General features: G+C 44.0%; 2 protein-coding genes across 6 annotated transcripts; one reads left to right on the plus strand and one right to left on the minus strand.

Moving 5' to 3' along the window:
- The first annotated feature begins 69 nt into the window (after positions 1 to 69).
- LOC139537009 (SH3 domain-containing kinase-binding protein 1) lies at positions 70 to 3,768 on the plus strand. Of its 4 annotated transcripts, none has more exons than XM_071337799.1 (8): positions 70 to 206; positions 921 to 982; positions 1,463 to 1,479; positions 1,683 to 1,783; positions 2,170 to 2,319; positions 2,452 to 2,720; positions 2,805 to 2,868; positions 3,359 to 3,768. In XM_071337799.1, the coding sequence occupies exons 2-8, from the start codon at positions 945 to 947 to the stop codon at positions 3,395 to 3,397; spliced, it is 678 nt and encodes a 225-aa protein (XP_071193900.1). In that variant the 5' UTR covers positions 70 to 206; positions 921 to 944; the 3' UTR covers positions 3,398 to 3,768. The 4 variants fall into 4 exon arrangements, with proteins under 4 accessions (XP_071193900.1, XP_071193901.1, XP_071193898.1 ...); XM_071337800.1 differs by having other exon boundaries at positions 141 to 206; positions 1,366 to 1,479; XM_071337797.1 differs by lacking the exon at positions 70 to 206 and adding an exon at positions 268 to 695.
- On the minus strand, positions 3,609 to 18,947 carry lipia (lipase, member Ia). Of its 2 annotated transcripts, none has more exons than XM_071337795.1 (11): positions 18,772 to 18,947; positions 8,224 to 8,287; positions 7,575 to 7,945; positions 7,343 to 7,451; positions 7,129 to 7,230; positions 6,930 to 7,019; positions 6,579 to 6,749; positions 6,242 to 6,331; positions 5,928 to 6,036; positions 5,659 to 5,832; positions 3,609 to 4,168 (listed from the first exon to the last, which is right to left on the minus strand). In XM_071337795.1, exons 2-11 carry the CDS (start codon positions 8,276 to 8,278, stop codon positions 4,084 to 4,086), a joined length of 1,356 nt encoding a protein of 451 aa, XP_071193896.1. In that variant the 5' UTR covers positions 8,279 to 8,287; positions 18,772 to 18,947; the 3' UTR covers positions 3,609 to 4,083. The 2 variants fall into 2 exon arrangements, with proteins under 2 accessions (XP_071193896.1, XP_071193897.1); XM_071337796.1 differs by having other exon boundaries at positions 18,780 to 18,846.
- Between the last annotated feature and the right edge of the window lie 197 nt (positions 18,948 to 19,144).

A 19,144-nucleotide genomic window follows, 5' to 3' on the forward strand; every position in this document is an offset into this window, starting at 1 on the left:
TGTTGGGTGTGCCATTTGCATTCCTTTGAGATCACCTGTCAGACGAGCTGTTGCCACTTCAGTGTAGGCTAGCCATGTCCTTTCCTGTGATTGGTTACAGCCGTCACCTTAAAAGGAGGTGATTGCAGGGGTCCAGCTGCATTCCAGAACTGTCACAAAGGCTTGACAGCTAAAGGAAGCCCTGCGGGAATAACCGGTGTAGAAAGGTAAGGATAAGACAGTGAGAAAGAACCATATATAAAGGAGACAAAAGTACACGATGAGTTTATACAGTCAGGTCCTTAATTATTGGCATCCCTAATAAAGGAGCAAAAAAAGACTATAAAATAAATAATACAGATACTGAGCTATATTGTATAACCCCCCCCCCCCCAAATGTATTTTATACGAGACTTCCAAGTTTTAATTTTTTTTTTTAAAGATCAGGGTCAAAAGCACTACACAGCTGATTCAAACTCACCAAGCTTTGATTATTTGAATCAACGTTTCACACATTTTGGCAGACAGGAATTCCGCTTATATTTTCTAGTCTCTGAATAATATAATCAAATTGTAAAAATGTAATGATAAACTGGCAGCGCTTCCTATTCCTGATTCAAAATACAATGAAGATTCCTCTTGACTTGTTCCATTCAAACTCAAATTGTATTGATCTTTGCACCCTGCTCTCCACTCTGAAGATACTGGATAATTGCGTGAGTGTCAAATGGCCTGTAGTCTGTCCCTTTAAGTGCTCCCAAATCTTTAGCCCTGCAATCAGTAGTTCTGTCGTCCTCAGGGACGGCCCCTGTGGACAGTCCCAATGATACTGGTGGTGAGCCTGTCTGAGTGCTCCACTATCCTGTGCTAAACTTAGCCCTGACAATACCTCCTCTCATCACACTAACACACTCCCATGCTTTTGGGTTACAATGGAACAGGTGAATGGTGTAGAGTTACCACCAATGGAGCTGTATTGCGATAGGAACACTGGCCAAACAAGGTGAGCATGTACAATATAAATCCTAACTTGAACACCTACTAAGATAGCTATCGTGTCAATGGATTGGTCTCTTTCCTGTAGCAAACGGTTACTGCTAATGTTTTGCACTGATTCTTCATTTAGATTTTTCAGTGTGCACAGTATCTACAATTATGTTATATTTGAAACAACAGTTGTCCCTTACTGTTGGCAGCCTTGTTTATTTTCTTGGGCAAGAATGATTCATGCATTTACTTATCCTCTTGGTATCTGATAAGTGTAAAATTGTGATGCTTTCCAAAATAGGCTTGAACACGTGCAAGTGTATTTTCTGATTGACAAATGTGCTTGGAGAAATACCAGACTCCACTGACTTTATTCGCTCCACTCTGTCATCATTTTAGATAGTATTTCTTAGCTTCTGGAGTTCTTTTCTCCCTTTCATTCTGTTACTCTACATATCACCTTGGCGTTCTTCTGTGTCACCATGGGCAACTATAGCTCTGCCCTCACCGCGGGTAAGCCAATCAACCGTTCTCCAATCTTCTCTTACGTTCCTTTTTAACTCGTTTTAATGATTTTAGTGGCTCAAGAATTGAAGAATGCCTGACAACGTGTTTTTAATGATACTGTTATTTTATTTCAATGACCCCACCTTCAATTGAGCCTTTAAATCAAATAAACTGTGTCTAATGCCGTCTTGTTTTTTTCTCTCCTTAAGACATTGAAGATTTTGATGCTATCGTTTCGGTCACAGAGACGCTGAATCAATTGGCAGCACATGTGGAAGACGAAAGATTTCGGTCACAGATTCTGTCATCGGCGAGTATATTTGTGAACATCGACATCTGATATGGTTATTATTGTAGAGTAATGCAGCATGTGATATGGTTGTTGAGTCTCTGAGGAACTTGTCAACTACTCACAGATCTGTTTGTGTCCCATTTGTCCTTGAGTTAAATTTAACATTTAAGCTGGCAGACAGCCGGAACACCCATGCACAAGCAAGCATGCAAGCGCACATGTAAATTTGACATGTGCTACTAAGTATTGATAAAGGGACTGAAGTGTTCAATATTCTGTAGGGACACAATTACAATAACCACCTGTACGCATAACAGGATATCTGTCATTTTAAAAATGATGAAGTCCTTCTCGTCTCCTTTCAATAGTCATGTTTCTTTCCCTGTTTGCTGTTGTCCTCTCAGGCTGCTCAGTCTAACCCTGACTTACAGGAAGATGTGCAGGTAGCCCCTACACAGGAGGGAGAGACACAAGAGAAAGAGGAGCTGGACCTCTCCTCTGTCATATCACTCATCAGCACCCAGACAGCACCTACAAACACCCCTGTTTTGCCTGTAAGTCCATTTTCACCTTACTATGCTTGCTGCCCAATGTCGATGTGGTATATAGAATTGCTTATTCGGCCTGTGTTGCGTTGGTTTAAAGACTATCAATTGTTTGTGCTGTTGTGATGCGTTGGTGGACAGGTGATTGAAAAGAAGCTTCACCGCCCTCCAAGGCCCACAAAGCTCTCCTCCTCTTCATCATCCACTGTTGCCAGTGTTCCCCACCCCTTCTCCACCCTCCTCCCTGGGGCTCTCTCTGCTATCCTGCGTGTGACCCTGCCCCCTCACCTCACCTCTAACCCCAAGCCCAGGAGGGAGCCAAGTGCCCAGGGCCCATTGACCCTAGAACAGCTGCAGACAGAGCTCCGGGACCTGAGGGACGAGGTAGAAATGATGAAGAGCCAGCACAAGTAAGTCTTTGCGTGTAACTACAGTATGTCTTGTATTGTGTTTTCCAAGTGTGCCTCTGATTTAGGATTTCTCTTCTCTGTTAGCAAAGAGATTCAACTGCTGATGAATGAGCTGGATGAGGAGAAAAGGATTCGTTTGTCAGTACAGGTACTGTGTGTCTGTCAGCAGACATCTACATATGATCCAAGTACTGAATATATCACAATCGGAGATATACCTAACAGAGATTAGATGTTCACCTAAACTATTAGGGGGGGGGGAAGGGTTCTTCGTCTGTGCCCATAACTCTTTTTGGTTCCAGGTAGAACTATTTTGGGTTCCGTGTAGAAATCTGTGGAAAGAGTTCTATATGGAACCCAAAAGGGTTCTACCTGGAACCAAAAGTAGTTTTTCAAAGGGTTCTCCTATAGGGACAGCCGAAGAACTGTTTTAGGTTCTAGATGGCACCTAATACAATCTGTAGGCATCTAGATACATTTGATGACCGCAACTTGTCCTGACTTAAGACGAGCTCTGTTTATTACAGTCCAGATTGATGTAAATGGTTGTAATGATTTCTTATCATTGTGCAGTGCTTGCTGTTGTCCAATTGATGTTACCTCTGGGTCTCATGTCTGTGTGTTTTCTTGTGTGTCAGATGGAGGTGGCACAGATGAAGAAGCACAAGTCCAAATGAGCTGTCAGGCTCAAACAGCATGACATCCCCAACAAAGTTTGAACAAGCGGTGATCTGTCTCAGCCTCTGCTGTGTTGGTTTAAAGACTATCAATTGTTTGACCAGTTAGTTGTGATGCGTTGGTGGACAGGTGATTGAAAAGAAGCCTCACTGCCCTCTAAGGCCCACAATGAATTATCAATAATTGATGAAACAGAAAAACTATAGTGAATAATAATGAACAATCTTTGTTTATTTGAGAAGTTGATAACGCATGAGCATCTTGTACAGAGACATTTTATATTTGCTTATTTTACTTTTTTTAATAAAATTAAAACAATCATGTTCTTTAAGGCAACAGTGGTTTAAATTACATTTTAATTCCTATTGACGTGGCTCTCTTTCCATTTTTTTTGTTGAATTTATTGACATTCCTAAAATATTGTGTTTTTATAGTATGGTTCCTCTACAGATATCATTCCACACAGTGATACAGACACAATCATAGTACTTTTCAATATTCTTGTAATAAATACAAATCATCACACTCGCACTTATTTAAAATGCTCTGGACTCTTACTAGACTTAAGCCACTGAATACAAGGAGTTGACAGTGAGTAGCTATCCGGGTCAACCGCCTCACTATTTACCCAAAGAGCCATCATATGGCCGCTGCTGATTCTGTACATCATAGATCTGCTATTGTCTCAGAAGTTGGACTCCTCACAGGGGATGGGTCTGAAGGTCAACTCTTTGTTCTCCTCCAGGATGACGTCATAGCGGCAGAGAGGCCTGTGTGTGAGAGAGGGTGGCAGTAAAAGTGTAAGAGAAGTTTGATAAGAGGTGAGACTTTCATGCAAAATTACACAAGGAAACTGACTTGACACAAAGGGCAAAGTATAAGTGAAGATGGCATATGTACAGTGCCTTCAAAGTAAACACCCCATGACTGTTCCCACGTGTGTTACAGCCTGAATTTAAAATGGATTACATTGAGATTTGTTGTAACTGGCCTACACACAGTACCCCATAATGTCAAAGTAGAATTGTTTTTTTGAATCTTTTATAAAAAAGTTAAAGCTGAAATGTCTTGAGTCAAGTATTCAAGCCTAACGTTTAGGAAAAAGTTTGGACTCTGTGTGCAATAATGGTGTTTAACATGATTTTTGAATGACTACTTCATCTCTATACCCCACACATACAATTATCTGTAAGGTCCCTCAGTCGAGCAGTGAATATAAAAACAGATTCAACCACAAAAGACTAGGGAGGTTTTCCAATGCCTCACAAAGAATGGGAACCTATTGCTAGATGGGTAAAAATAAAGCAGATATTGAATATCCATTTGAGAATGGTGAAGTTATTAATTACACCCAGTCACTACAAAGATACAGGCAGCCAGAGAGGAAAGAAATCGCTCCGGGCCAATGGTGACTTTAAAGTTGAATGGCTGTGATAGCAGCCATTAAGCAGGAGGAAAGTGAGGATGGATCAACAACATTGTAGTTACTCCACAACACTAACCGAATTGACAGAGTGAAAAGAAGGAAGCCTGTACCTAATAAAAATATACCAAAACATGCATCCTGTTTGCAACAAGGCACTAAAGTAATTAACTTTTTTGTCCTTAATACAAAGTGTTATGTTTGGGGAAAATCCAATACAACATATTACTGAGTACCACTCTCCATATTTTCAAGTATAGTGCTGGCTGCATTATATATATATTTATCCTTTATTTAACTAGGCAAGTCAGTTAAGAACAAATTCTTATTTACAATGACGACCTACCCTGGCCAAAACCGGATGACACTGGGCTAATTGTGCGCCGCCCAATGGGACTCCCAATCATGGCCGGATGTGATACAGCCTGGATTCAAACCAGGGACTGTAGTGACGCCTCTTGCACTGAGATGCAGTGCCTTAGACTGCTGCGCCACTCGGAAGCCCAATGGGCATGCTTGTAATCATTAAGAATGTGGGAGTTTTTCAGGATAAAAAAGCAACAGAATGGATGCTTCTACAAAGTATTGACTCAGAGGTGTTAAATCGTTATGTACATAAATGAGATTCCTTAATTTTCATTAAATTTGCAAACATTTCTAAAAACATGTTTTCACAGAGAGAAAAATACCTATTTAATCCAGTTTGAATTCAGGCTGTAACACAAAATGTGGAATAAATCAAGGGGTCTAAATATTTTCTGAAGGTATAGTACTTACAGTAAATAAGTGACACGTGAGAGAAGCTCTAGATGAAAGAGGGTGCAAACGAACACTGACCTGTCTTTACGCTCCAGGTGTGTGAGACGGATGCGGAGCACTCGTAGTTTGAGTTTAGGCTGTAATGCATTCCCCGTAGAGAATTTGATTGAGATCTTGTAGACCTTCTGTATGTCCTTATCAAACTGGGCCAATAATCTGGTCTCTGAGTACTTCTCAAACTTGGATGCTTTACTGAAGATGGAGAGAGAATGAAATGTTAATTACTTCCCCCAGAGTGTGTAAATGTGTAGTTTTGAGAATGATACGGTGAGAAAATTGTAACTTACTGGTTTATTGTTGCCTCTGTCACCTCATTACCATTGTGTAGTTTGATGGTGATGTAGCCCCAGCGAGTATCATGGTTCCATGTTACAACGTCCACCCTGTAGTTCGTCCCTTAGAGAGAGAAGCGTAATTTCCTCTGACCAATGGCCTATTTAGAGATCTCATTATGTTTCCATTCTAGTTAATCTTGTACATTTCGCCTGATCATTGACAATAAGTGGTTAGAAGATAAAAAGGACGGGCCAAAGCAATATTCCCAGCAAGTCTCTCCTTATAGAGGTCAAATGTGTATGTAAGCCAATGATTGTCCACTTACTGCAGAATGGAGTCTGTTTATTGGTGGTGAAGAAAGCCATGGTTTGATTCAGAGGCACAAGCGTGTCCTTCCAATCAATGCTATCATACCCTGGAACAACAGATAAAACAGCCATGTTATGTCAATGTGAAGGGACACTGTCTTCCAAAGATGGATTGGCTTTCACCTGAAAGAACTGTGTGTGATTCAGGAATGTACATTAGCTCAATTAAGACACTGATTTTGGCGAGTTGGCAAACTTTTTGTTTGTGTGATTAAAAAAGCTTGAATCTAATGGAGAAACTCATGAATCTAATGGAGAAACTCATGAATCTAATGGGAGTTAGAGAGTAACAACCAAAGACTGGGCATCCGGCAGGTTTGAATTGATCACAGTCCATGCAGCGTCCGTCCAGGAATTCGGTGTAGGAAGAGCATGGGAAGGCCCTGATGTTACAGGTGGTCCGGTTAATGGAGCCCAGATAGAGGAACACTGATCTCTGGTGGTCACACTTAAAATAGCTGGACCCTTGGAGAGTAGGAAGGGGAGAGGACATAGTTTATTCCTGTGACGGTAAACATATTAATTATGTGATACACAATGTCCTCTGTCTCATTTGAAGGACGACATCTTGTGCAAATGGGATTTTTGAATGATCTCTCTGGCTAACCAGTTTGATTGTTATGTCTGTCTTACCAAGAGACTTACCTGAGAAGATGGTCTTTGGACAGCCAGGCTGGTCGGCTCCACCATTAGGATAGAAATCAATGTGGCCCAAAGGCTTCCTGAACCCAAATGCTGGTAATACAAAATGAACACATGAAGATACACAACAGAAAACACAATAATACACAATTCCCTTGGTATTCAGTGAAAGCCAAACATGCAAGCAGAGACCCATACATACCGTCCATGTCTGTGTGCACCACGTCCACAAACTGTGCATCTGTGGGGTCCAGACGGTCCTCTGGGGGGTTCCCAGTGAACATAGGCCCCGCTGGATCTAGAGCTGATCAGGTCAACATCAGATCAGTACATTTGTAGGATAAATGTGTTAGCTTGCAGTATTTATAATAAAAGCAGGGAAGAATGAGCAGAAAATCTATTCCACTGATTCTAACCTGTGATCCTCCCAATTTCTCCATTGAATTTGGCTCCAACAAAGCCTGAGATGTGAGCTCCAAGACTGATTCCAATCATATGGATGGAACTAAGAGAGGCACCATTCTCCTGAAACAGACAAAAATAGGCAAAATAAATATTAAGCTTTTATTACATAGTAATACGTGGCCCTAAGTATGGCCCTAAATAAGTATGTGAGATACAGTATTCAGACTAAGCACCCACTCTTACCTGCATATTTTTGATGAAGGCAGTGAGGTTGTATGCTGTATCGTGTGTGTAGGTCACAACTTTCATGTAGTTGACATTGGTAGCTCCGCGGTTCCAGTCCACCAACAGGACGTTCATGTCTCCGCGGGCCAGCAGCTGCTGTGTGATGTTATGGATCCAGACGGGTGGAGAGCCCGTAGGACGGTAGCCATGAACGATAAAGGTGGTGGGTTTGGTGACGTTGAACAGGGGCTGGGCTGACAGGTTGTGGTGGGACAGCTCCTGACCACAGATAAGATTAGCTCTGGTGTACAGCAACAGCTTCACATACAGGCTGGTCCCGATGATAGAGTGATGGAGGTCCAGATCAGTGAACACATCACATTCATGGGCTGAAGACGGAGTAAGTCAAAGGGAAAGAGAGAGAGAAAAAGAGTCAGAAAGGAAAATCACGGTCATTGTTGAATGGGAAGTTCCAGAAGTAGTATTTCCTGTCAGTGACTGCTTTCACTGTGTGTATGATCACCACCAAAAACCACTCTGGCTAAACAACCTATTTTTGTGATGTCTTAAAGTTTCCCGAAAGATCTTCCAACAGCTGGGGGAGTATTATTTGATGTCCCCACCCTATGTTTGACGCAGTTAAAGTGTGTGTGTAAGGTCACCATACCGCTGTATATTGCAACAGATCCCAGCAGCAGTGCCAGGCACCACCAAAAGGACATCCTTCAGACCTGCAACGAGCCAGTTATAAGACTATTGTTACAATGGTTAGTGGTTACAAAATGTTACAAAAACAGGGTGAATCTCTTTCTCCAACTATTTTAAAGCAACACTACTTGATTGTACATTGACATGAGGGTTATGCTCTGAGACCAGTTGACTGAGCTGAATATCTCTGTCCCTCTCTGTGTCCCCATTGGGTGACTATGGTGTGTTTGTGTACTACTGGACACGATATGGTGCATTCCTTTCACTGCGTCAATGCAGTACTAGGTGCATAAGGGCATGTCTGAACTCAGAGTAAACGCTTAGAAAATATGGTTACAAAATGTTTTTTCAGCTGTCCCCATAAGTGAATCCTTGTTGGTTCCAAATCAAATCAAATGTTATACTCCAGGGAGAAGGGTTATTCAAAGGGTTCTCCTATGGAGACAGCGGAATAACCTTTTTAGGTTCTAGATAGTTTTTTTTCTAATAGTGTATGCAAAGGAGATGCATACAAGATGGGGGAGTTCTCTAATGCAAGTGAGCTGTTTTTCAGTTGAACTGGAGAAATGAGAAGTATCCTCTATTTGGAAAGTCACCCTGTCATCAGAAAGGTAATGGATATTAGCAAATCAGTACTCTGGTCATGTAAATTGACTACAGATTAGCACTAGGTAATTTACTAGGTTGTCTTCTGTAGTGTGTGATCACCATCAGTGTGTGGCTTTCCTCGTTGTTACAATAAAGTGACTGAAGAGAAGGAAGGCATTCTTTCAGACTCATCCCGCATTCAACCCTTTTTATAAATAGTGATAGGTGTTAGTGATGGGCAATGATAAGGAAAATCTATATATCAGTTGAATTTTCTTGATCATATCGGTTTGAATGAATAACATTACAACTGTATAGACTTCACATCCACAGCTTGTGAAGTTCAGACAACTGTTTGCTAATTGCCCTTTGGGCCAGGTATCAAATGTTTTGGAGGCCTAACCTTCCTAATCAGTTTGAATACAATGGGAAGCCTGTTGATAGCCCATCAGCAGGCAGTTAAAAATACTAAACTAAGAGCCTTTGAGAGGATTTGTGCCTGCTGGAACAGTCATGTATGCTCTTTTACATAAAAGTGTAGGTTAACTGTAATGGAGGGCTGAAAATGTACTTACTATGACTGAGATTTGTGGTTGTTACCACCTAGCTATTTTAAGACGAATGCACTAACTGTAAGTTGCTCTGGATAAGAGTTTCTGCTAAATTACTCAAATGTAAATGTAAATTGACTTGGTGGACTGTATATTCATAGGTTTGGGATTGCTTAATGTGTTCGCTCCCAGGTGCTGATCAGGGCACAGATGAAAGACAGGTGGATTACCGTTGAGTTGGGTTTAATTAAGACAAGGATTCACACAGCATAGGGCAGAGCACAGCACAGCGCAGTGTAGGATGTAACATGGGTCTAGTAGGCACTTAAGGGTTAATGGCTTGATTGACAGCTTTGAGTGTCAATCAACTTCTATGTGGCTGTGGTTTGGGTGTTTGCCTATGGAGTTGGTCAGAACGCAATGATGGCAAGACACAAAGCAGTAGCCTATCATGGGGGGCCTAAGCTGAAAAATCTGAAACAATCGTGCATTTTGTGATAAAAACCCTACATTTGGCACAGAGGTAGATGTATGCTCCCTGAAAAGATTTAGATATGGAGCCACCCGAGATTTGGCCCCTGGGGGCATGGCAGACATTTTTCAAAAAGACCGCAGGCAATAACATTATTTTACAATTCAGGAGGACTGTTTTGAGAAGGCACCAAATTTGTCACAGAGCTAGACCTCTCTTAATTCCCGTAGAGCACCCAATCTCTTCCTTTTTTGTTTACAAAGCTCTTTTGCACAAGCTTCCAACATATCTCACTTCCCTGTTAAAGTATAAAAATACGGGGCACCAAACCCACTCACAGGGGCGGCAGGTAGCCTAGTGGTTAGAGTGTTGGGCCAGTAACCGAAAGGTTGCTGGATCAAATCCCTGAGCTGACAAGGTAAAAATCTGTCATTCTGCCCCTGAACAAGACAGTGTTCCCCGGCAGGCCATCATTGTAAATAATAATTTGTTCTTAAATGACTTGCCTAGGTAAATAAATGTTAAATAAAAAAAACTTGAGGTCTCTACCAACCTAGGTACCCTTTAGTTTTAACGCCCCCATGTTTGGAATAGTTTAGAAATCTCATTAAATATTGAATCCCTGGTGCCAATAGAGCAGTTTAGAATGCTGATGAGGGATGAATTTACTGAGACCTGCAAGTTTGTTTTGGTTGATTGTGGTGGTTTATTAGTGTTGTTGAGATGTGGTGTGTCTGTATCTGTGGTATCTTATAGTTACTTTTTTGCTGCTTTATTGATTCATCATGTTGTGAGTTGTTTGTTCTCAGGGCACCATTGTGAGTGAGACCCTGGTTTCAATTGGGCTCCACTGAATAAATAAAATATATTTAGATATGGACCAACCACAGATTTGGCCCGGGGGGCCGTGGCAGCCATCTTACAAAATGGCCACAGTTCAGTTCAGAAGGCCTATTTTCAGATAAACACACCAAATTTAGCACAGAAAGATACACTGAGTGTACAAAACATCAAGAATGCCCCCCCCCCTTTTCCCCTCAGAATAGCCTCAACTCGCCAGGGCATGTACTCTACAAGGCATCAAAAGTGTTCCACAGGGATGCTGGCTCATGTTGACTCAAATGCTTCCTACATTTGTGTCAAGTTGGCTGGATGTCCTTTGGATGGTGGACAATTTTTGATACACACAGGAAACTGTTGAGCGTGAAAACCCAACAGCGTTGCAGTTCTTGACACAAACCGGTACGCCAGGCTGATTGTCAAGCAAATAACTGTCAGTCTCACGGTATTGACCATTCATTAACATAAACACATTTAGCATCCCCTGGCTTCCACACAGGGCCTACAAGCCACTGATGACGACATTTGCAACATTTGCATGTTAAAAAGTCTAATAAATCCTTGTAATATAGCCTACACCTTCACAACAAATCCATTATTTATTTTAGACAGGTCTAAAGAAGCATGATATGAAGAAAATGTAGTCTATTTCAGAAGAACAGAATAGCATACTCTGAGTTGTCCTTATGTTAGGTCCTGATGTGGCTATGCCAAATGGCTGTGGGGTACACTTAATAGTTTAGCAGACAATATTTCCTTATAATTTCGTGGCATTATGTTATATTATTTTATAGTATGAAGAATACAATTGAACGAAGCTGAATAAAATATAAATATGTGTGCACATGTGGCTATTCTGTGTTGAGCAGTTAACAAATAAATAGATACTCCTATATACTTAATTTAGAGTTATTAATGTAACTTTAGTTGTTCTACAAAGGTTGGGCTATATGTTTTGATTTTTAATACATTGTAAGGCTGCATGATGAGACTCTAAAGTCGCTTGAAAGGCATGAACTCTGCTTTGTTTTTTTTGTGCAGGATGTAAATACTCCGATAGTCTCTCATTCACAATTTGACAAGGACTTGATAATGCCTTGAGTTTCACGACGGCATCCCCTTTGTGGCCATAATGCACCCTAAAAAATCCATGCCTTTCTCCTCCCTCAGTGCTGCACAATTCGAAGCGCCTCTCACGCACATGGTTCTGTCACATGATCGGGTCTTTCTCACAGGCTACAAGTGAAGACAGACACATCGGGGACGCAACTGCACACGTCCTTATCCAATTCCGAGGTGCATATTGAAGATTTCCTCAGCCAACAAGATGAGTAGGCCTAACGAACAGCAAAAGCACTAGTCTATGTCAATCTACTATCCCCCATAGTACAAAAGTTGACCTATTCTATTCTGTGCAATAAATAAATATTCCAAACATAGTCTGAGACAGTTGTGGGGTGCAATAAATCCCAAATTAATACAACCACTAGCATAAAAAAAAAAAAAATTACGCAAGGTGGCCGACGTAACAGATCCGAAAATTTTGCTTCAAATGTTGAGAAACCATTAGGCTATTTCTTGACATTATAAGCGCAACAATGCGAACATGGCAGTAGGCTATAAGCGCCAATGTTCCATTATCCCAAAACACCATCATCAAAAGTGACTGCAAATGCGATTATGCATGTAATGCTTTTATTATAAAGGTTAATTTTTAGGGTGAAAAATATATTTCCCAATCCTGAAACTCACGTGCTGCTTATGTATGCCAGTTAGGCTCTAAATCCCTTGTAAACGGATTCATGTGTTTCATTTTAAGAAGTTATTTGGCCACTTTGGGCTAGGCTACATGAGGTGTGCGACTATGATTAGAAAAAGTTGCTTTTCCTGTGGTTAATTTTCATGCCAGCCAGGTAGGCTATACTCCTGTTGTAAAGATAAACAATGTGCTTAATATTAGGAAAGTTGAGAAAAATAAATATAGTAAGCCTAGTCTATAGAAAGCTGATGGGATTCTCCTATTTTTAGTAGAGGCCATCACTTTGTTTTCTCACACAATTGCATAGCCTATAGAAATGCTGCACAACATGAGCTCATCGATTACATTTGCATTGATGTCAGAGTGATTAGAGGGACAATCGAGTGCTGAGTACCAGGCAGTTAGCAAGTTTGGTATGCTACTAATGACCATCAGCAGCATCAGAGCTTGGAAAAGCGCAATTACAGTGACTAAATGGTCACGTGGAATTTGACTGCCTTCAGGACTCATGTTCACCAGTGTGGCGGTAATATGGTCACCGCAACAGCCCTACGCTGGCACCTAGTACTATACCACAATCAAAGGCACTTAAATATATTGTCTTGCCCATTCACCCTCTGTTATGGCACACATACACAATCCATGTCTCAATTGTCACAAGGCTTAAAAATCCTTCTTTATTCTGTTTCCTCCCCTTCATCTTGTCATGACTTCTACCAAAGTTGATGCCTCTCCTTGTTCGGGCGGTGTTAGGCGGTCGACGTCAACGGTCTTCTAGCCATCGCTGATCCATTTTTCATTTTCCATTTGTGTTGTCTTGTTTTCCCACACACCTGGTTTCATTTCCCTCATTATGTGTTGTGTATTTAGCCCTCTGTTTCCCCCATGTCTTTGTGCGTGATTATTTATTGTTAGGTCAGTACGTTTCCGGCTGGTTTATTCCCGGGTGCTGTTTAACCCGTGTTTAGTGGCAACCGTTATTTTGTTTGCACATTGGGTTTGTTACTTTGTGCATATGCCTTTATTAAAGTGCGTTGTTCACTTATCTCTGCTCTCCTGCGCCTGACTTCATGCACCAGCTACACCCACCGCCTGACAGAACACGCACCCAATCGTCATGGAGTCAGCAGGAGCAGGTACCCTTGTTATTGGGGTCAAGGAGCGCATCCAGGAGCAAGCGGCGATGCTCCATCGTCTCGGCACCACCATGGATCGCGTTCTAAAGACTATGGATCGCTGGGAGAGAAAGGGAGGTCCTCCAGCGCCTCCGCCAGAGCAAACAAGGCCTCCACTACTCACCCCTCTTTCACCCGGTCCCAGTGGGATTCGTCTGGCCCTCCCTAGGGAGTATGATGGGACGGTTGCACAATGTCAGGGCTTCCTATTACAACTGGAGCTCTACCTAGCAACCGTCCACCCTGTGCTTTCGGACCGAGAGAGCGTGTCCACCCTCGTCTCATGCCTCTCAGGGAGAGCCCTGGAGTGGGCCAACGCCGTGTGGGAGGAAGGAGATGCGGCACTGGGCCACTTCGAAGATTTCACCCACCGCTTCCGGGCAGTCTTCGACCACCCGCCTGAGGGTAGAGCGGCGGGTGAACGTCTTATACATCTAAGGCAGGGGACGAGGAGCGCCCAGGAGTTCGCTCTGGACTTCCGGACCCTGGCCGCTGGCGTGGGATGGAACGACAGGGCCCTGATCGACCACTATCGTTGCAGTTTGCGCGAGGACGTCCGTCGGGAGTTGGCCTGCAGGGACACCACCCTCACTTTCGATCAGCTGGTGGACCTGTCCATTCGGTTGGATAACCTGCTGGCTACCCGCGAACGTCCAGATCAGGGTCTGTCGGTTCCATCCCCCAGTACCACCGCTCCGACGCCCATGGAGCTGGGAGGGGCTACGCTTAGGGAGACCGGAGGAGGTTCCGTTTCAGGCACCATCTGTGGCCGCAGAGGGCACACTGCCAGTCGGTGCTGGGGAGGTTCCTCTGGGAGTTGAGGCAGCAGGCAGGGCACTCTCGCATCACCCCAGGTGAGCCGGCACCATGCTCACCCAGAGCTCTCTGTTAACCACATGTTTTTGAATGTTACTTTTCCTGAGTTTTCCCCGCATTCCCAGCATGAGGCGCTCGTCGATTCAGGCGCAGCTGGGAATTTCATTGACAGATCATTTGCCCATAGATTAGGGATCCCCATTGTTCCAGTGGATATGCCCTTCCCAATTCACACCCTAGACAGTCGACCATTAGGGTCCGGGTTGATTAGGGAGGTCACCGCGCCCCTGGGCATGGTGACGCAGGAGGGTCATAAGGAGAGAATCAGTCTCTTCCTTATTGATTCTCCTGCGTTTCCCGTGGTGCTAGGCCTACCCTGGTTAGTCTGTCATGATCCTACTGTTTCGTGGCAACGGAGGGCTCTCACGGGGTGGTCACGAGAGTGCTCGGGGAGGTGTTTCAGTTGGTGCTACTACGGTGGAAAGTCCAGATGAGGTCTCCACCATGCGCATTCCCCCAGAATATGCCGATTTGGCTCTAAGGCGACTCAATTACCACCCCATTGACAGGGGGATTGTGCGATAAATCTCCTGGTAGACGCAGCACTTCCCAGGAGTCACGTATATCCCGTCACAGGCGGAGAGGGTGGTTATGGAAACATATGTCTCCGAATCCCTGCATCAGGGGTACATTCGGTCCTCCACTTCACCCGCCTCCTCAAGTTTATTTTTTGTAAAGAAGACGGAGGGAGGTCTGTGCCCGTGTATTGACTATCGAGGTCTAAATCAAATCTTGGTGAGGTACAGTTACCCGCTACCTCTCATCGCCACGGAGATTGAGTCAATGCACGGGGCGCGCTTCTTCACGAAACTAGATCTCAGGAGTGCGTACAACCTGGTGCGTATCCAGGAGGGAGACGAGTGGAAGATGGCATTCAGTACCACCTCAGGGCATTATGAGTACCTCGTCATGCCGTACGGGTTGATGAATGCTCTATCAGTTTTCCAAGCCTTTGTAGACGAGATTTTCAGGGATCTGCATGGGCAGGGTGTAGTGGTGTATATTGATGACATTCTGATGTACTCCGCTACACGCGCTGAGCATGTGTCCCTGGTGCGCAGGGTGCTTGGACGATTGTTGGAGCATGACCTGTACGTCAAGGCTGAGAAATGCCTGTTCTTTCAGCAGGTCGTCTCCTTCCTAGGGTACCGCATTTCCACATCAGGGGTGGAGATGGAGAATGACCGCATTTCAGCCGTGCGTAATTGGCCGACTCCCACCACGGTAAAGGAGGTGCATCGGTTTTTAGTGTTTGCCAATTACTACCGGAGGATTATCCGGAGTTTTGGCCAGGTGGCAGCTCCCATTACCTCACTGCTGAAGGGGGGTCCTGTACGTTTGTAGTGGTCGGCTGAGGTGGACAGGGCATTTGGTCACCTAAGGGCTCTGTTTACCTTGGCTCCCGTGCTGGTCCATCCGGATCCTTCTTTGGCGTTCATAATGGAGGTGGACGCGTCCGAGGCTGGGATAGGAGCCGTGCTCTCTCAGCACTCGGGCACGCCACCGAAGCTCCGCTCCTGTGCTTTCTTCTCGAAGAAGCTCAGCCCGGCGGAGCGGAACTATAATGTGGGGGACCGGGAGTTGCTGGCTGTGGTCAAAGCCTTGAAGGCGTGGAGACACTGGCTTGAGGGGGCTAAACACCCTTTTCTCATCTAAACTGACCACCGCAACCTGGAGTACATCCGGGCAGCAAGGAGACTGAATCCTCGTCAGGCAAGGTGGGCCATGTTATTTACCCGTTTTGTGTTTACCCTGTCCTACAGACCAGGTTCCCAAAATGTGAAGGCAGACGCACTGTCCCGGCTGTATGACACAGAGGAGCGGCTCATGGATCATACTCCCATACTCCTGGCCTCCTGCCTGTTAGTGCCGGTCGTATGGGAGCTGGACGTGGACATTGAGCAGGTGTTACGTACAGAGCCTGAACCCCTCCAGTGTCCAGTGGGGCGTCTGTACGTTCTGTCTGCTGTCCGCGACCAGCTGATCTATTGGGCCCACACGTCACCCTCCTCTGGTCATCCTGGTATCGGTCAGACGGTGCGCTATCTTAGTGGGAAGTACTGGTGACCCACTTCGGCTAAGGACGTGAGGGTTTATGTTTCCTCCTGCACGGTGTGCACCCAGTGCAAGGCTCCTAGGCACCTGCCCAGAGGTAAGTTACAACCCTTACGGCCGTGGTCGCACCTGTCGGTAGATTTCCTGACCGATCTACCTCCCTCACAGGGTAACACCACGATCCTGGTCGTTTATTAAAGTGCGTTGTTCACTTATCTCTGCTCTCCTGCGCCTGACTTCATGCACCAGCTACACCCACCGCCTGACACATATGTAGATGTGATTGATGGAAGTGGATTTAACAAGTGACATCAATAAGGGATCATAGCTTTCACCTGGATTCAGCTGGTCAGTCTGTCATGGAAAGAGCAGGTGTCCTTAATGTTGTTGTTTTTTAGACATGGAGCCACCATAGCTTTGGCCCCTGGGGACCATGGCAGCCATCTTACAAAATGCCATTGACACCCAATTAGGCTAGATGTTATAATGTATGTTATAGTTTAGAGACCCTTGTGTACATATCCTAACATTTTTATAACATGCCTGCCATTGGTTGATGTACAGCATTGGTTTATGTACATGAATACAGGATGTCAGATCCGATCCAAGGCCATGAGTTACCTTTGCTTTATAGCCACTAGTAAATTAGCTGGTTAATTACAGGGCTTTTGATGTTGTACTCATCTCTTCTGAAACGGTGTATAGTACACCTTTACCCGATGCTGCCTCAGATCAACAGTCACCACCAAAAGTCCCTGACATACTAAACTGTGCCTTTAATTTGTTCCAATTGCAGAACTTTCAAGCTACATAAATACACGAAAGTTGGCACATAGGTAGATTTATCTAAAAAAAAGCTCTTAAGAAATGTAACATTGCATTACAGAGTTGTCATTTTGTAAAATGGCCACCACTGGCCCCCAGGGGCCAAATCTGTGTTTCTCGATACCTACATCTTCTAAGTTTCCATAAATCTACCTCTGTTCCAAATGTGGTGCCATCATCTCAAAACAGTCCTTCTGAATTGTAAAATAATGGTACTATTTTGAAAGATAGTTGCCACGCCCCCCGGGGCCAAATCTGGGGTGGCTCCATATCTAAATATTTTCAGGGTATATAAATCTACATTTGTGCCAAATGTGGTGCTTTTATCACAAAGTGCATGATTGATTTGCTAAGCTGCCCCACTGATAAAGGTACAGTATATACAGGGATATGGCTTGATCGCTAGGAAGCCTACAAATTGTACCACTGATCTATAACTATGGATGTCGGAAGGTACTTGCGTGTGTGCTGTGCATGAAGTGACGTCACATCTAGAGTGAGAACAGCTCGAGAGAGGCAGTCTTCTAAAGCAAGGATAAACCGATATCATGATATGCCATGCTCAAACGATATCATATCCAATTATTGATATTGGTGCCCACCACTAATTGGCATACACATCAGCACAGACACCTTCCCAATTAGCAGCATGGATGCATGCACATTATCATTGCATTCTTTGGAACTCAGTTTCTTCCAAGTTGCCTCACCCTTCCTTTACAGTTTCACTTTGTGTGTGCATGAGAATGCCATATAATCTTTGTTTTTGTACAGAGAGAGAGAGAGCGAGAGAGGAAAAACAGGTTTCCGACAATGACACCGTTAACCCTGTGACAATGATTGCTTGGTTATCAGTGTGAATCCTTGTGGGTGTGTTCAAAACTCGCATGGAAATGCGCATGGAGGCTGCTGAGGGGAGGACGGCTCATAGTAATGGCTAGAATTGATTCAATGGAATGGTATCAAATCAAATGTATTTGTCATATGCGGCAAACATGGAAACCACGTTCGATACCATTCCATTGACTCCCATTCTAGCCATTATTATGAGCCGTCTCCCCCAGCAGCCTCCACTGGCACTGAACTATATTATCACCAAAACAAAAAGTTAATAATTCACACAAGCAGAAGACGAATCCCTGTCACATGTTGCTCACAGACACATCTTTATTTCTATTATTAGACTGCAAGTCTTTACAAAGGAATAAAAACACTGAGAAAATGCCATTCTCCATACTGTACAGGCTAGAGCCTGCCAACAATCTTCTCTATTACACAAGAATACTTCAGAAGAAGCTATAAAGGGAGAAATATAGAGAGTGGGGGAGAGACAAGCAGAGAAGAACTGACATTGTGGAAGTCTTACCTTGTTACCTTGAGAGCACTAGTTCCCCGGACTCAGTGTGTCAAGAGGTCCAGACTCTTCATGTTTGCATAGCTGTGTGCCGGTGCTCATTCCAGGAAGTGGACAAGGTGAGACATCAGAGTAAACTCCCACTGTTCCCCGCCTCTCTCTACTCCCACAGGCCTGACCACACCCCCCTGCCCCAGGACATCTTGAATATAAATGACAAATTCCTACTCTGGCTGGGCTGATAGTCAGTTATTCTCCAAGCAGGTAGTAGAACAATCAGAACTGTTCTTGACATTTTGACTTACCTTTCTACTGCTGTTGTTGAGTTCTATTTTCCACATCCTAAAACTCTTGTCAAAAGTTGAACATTGAGCATAAGGAACAC

This window comes from Salvelinus alpinus, chromosome 13 (genome assembly GCF_045679555.1).
Source record: "Salvelinus alpinus chromosome 13, SLU_Salpinus.1, whole genome shotgun sequence".
NCBI lineage: Eukaryota > Metazoa > Chordata > Actinopteri > Salmoniformes > Salmonidae > Salvelinus > Salvelinus alpinus.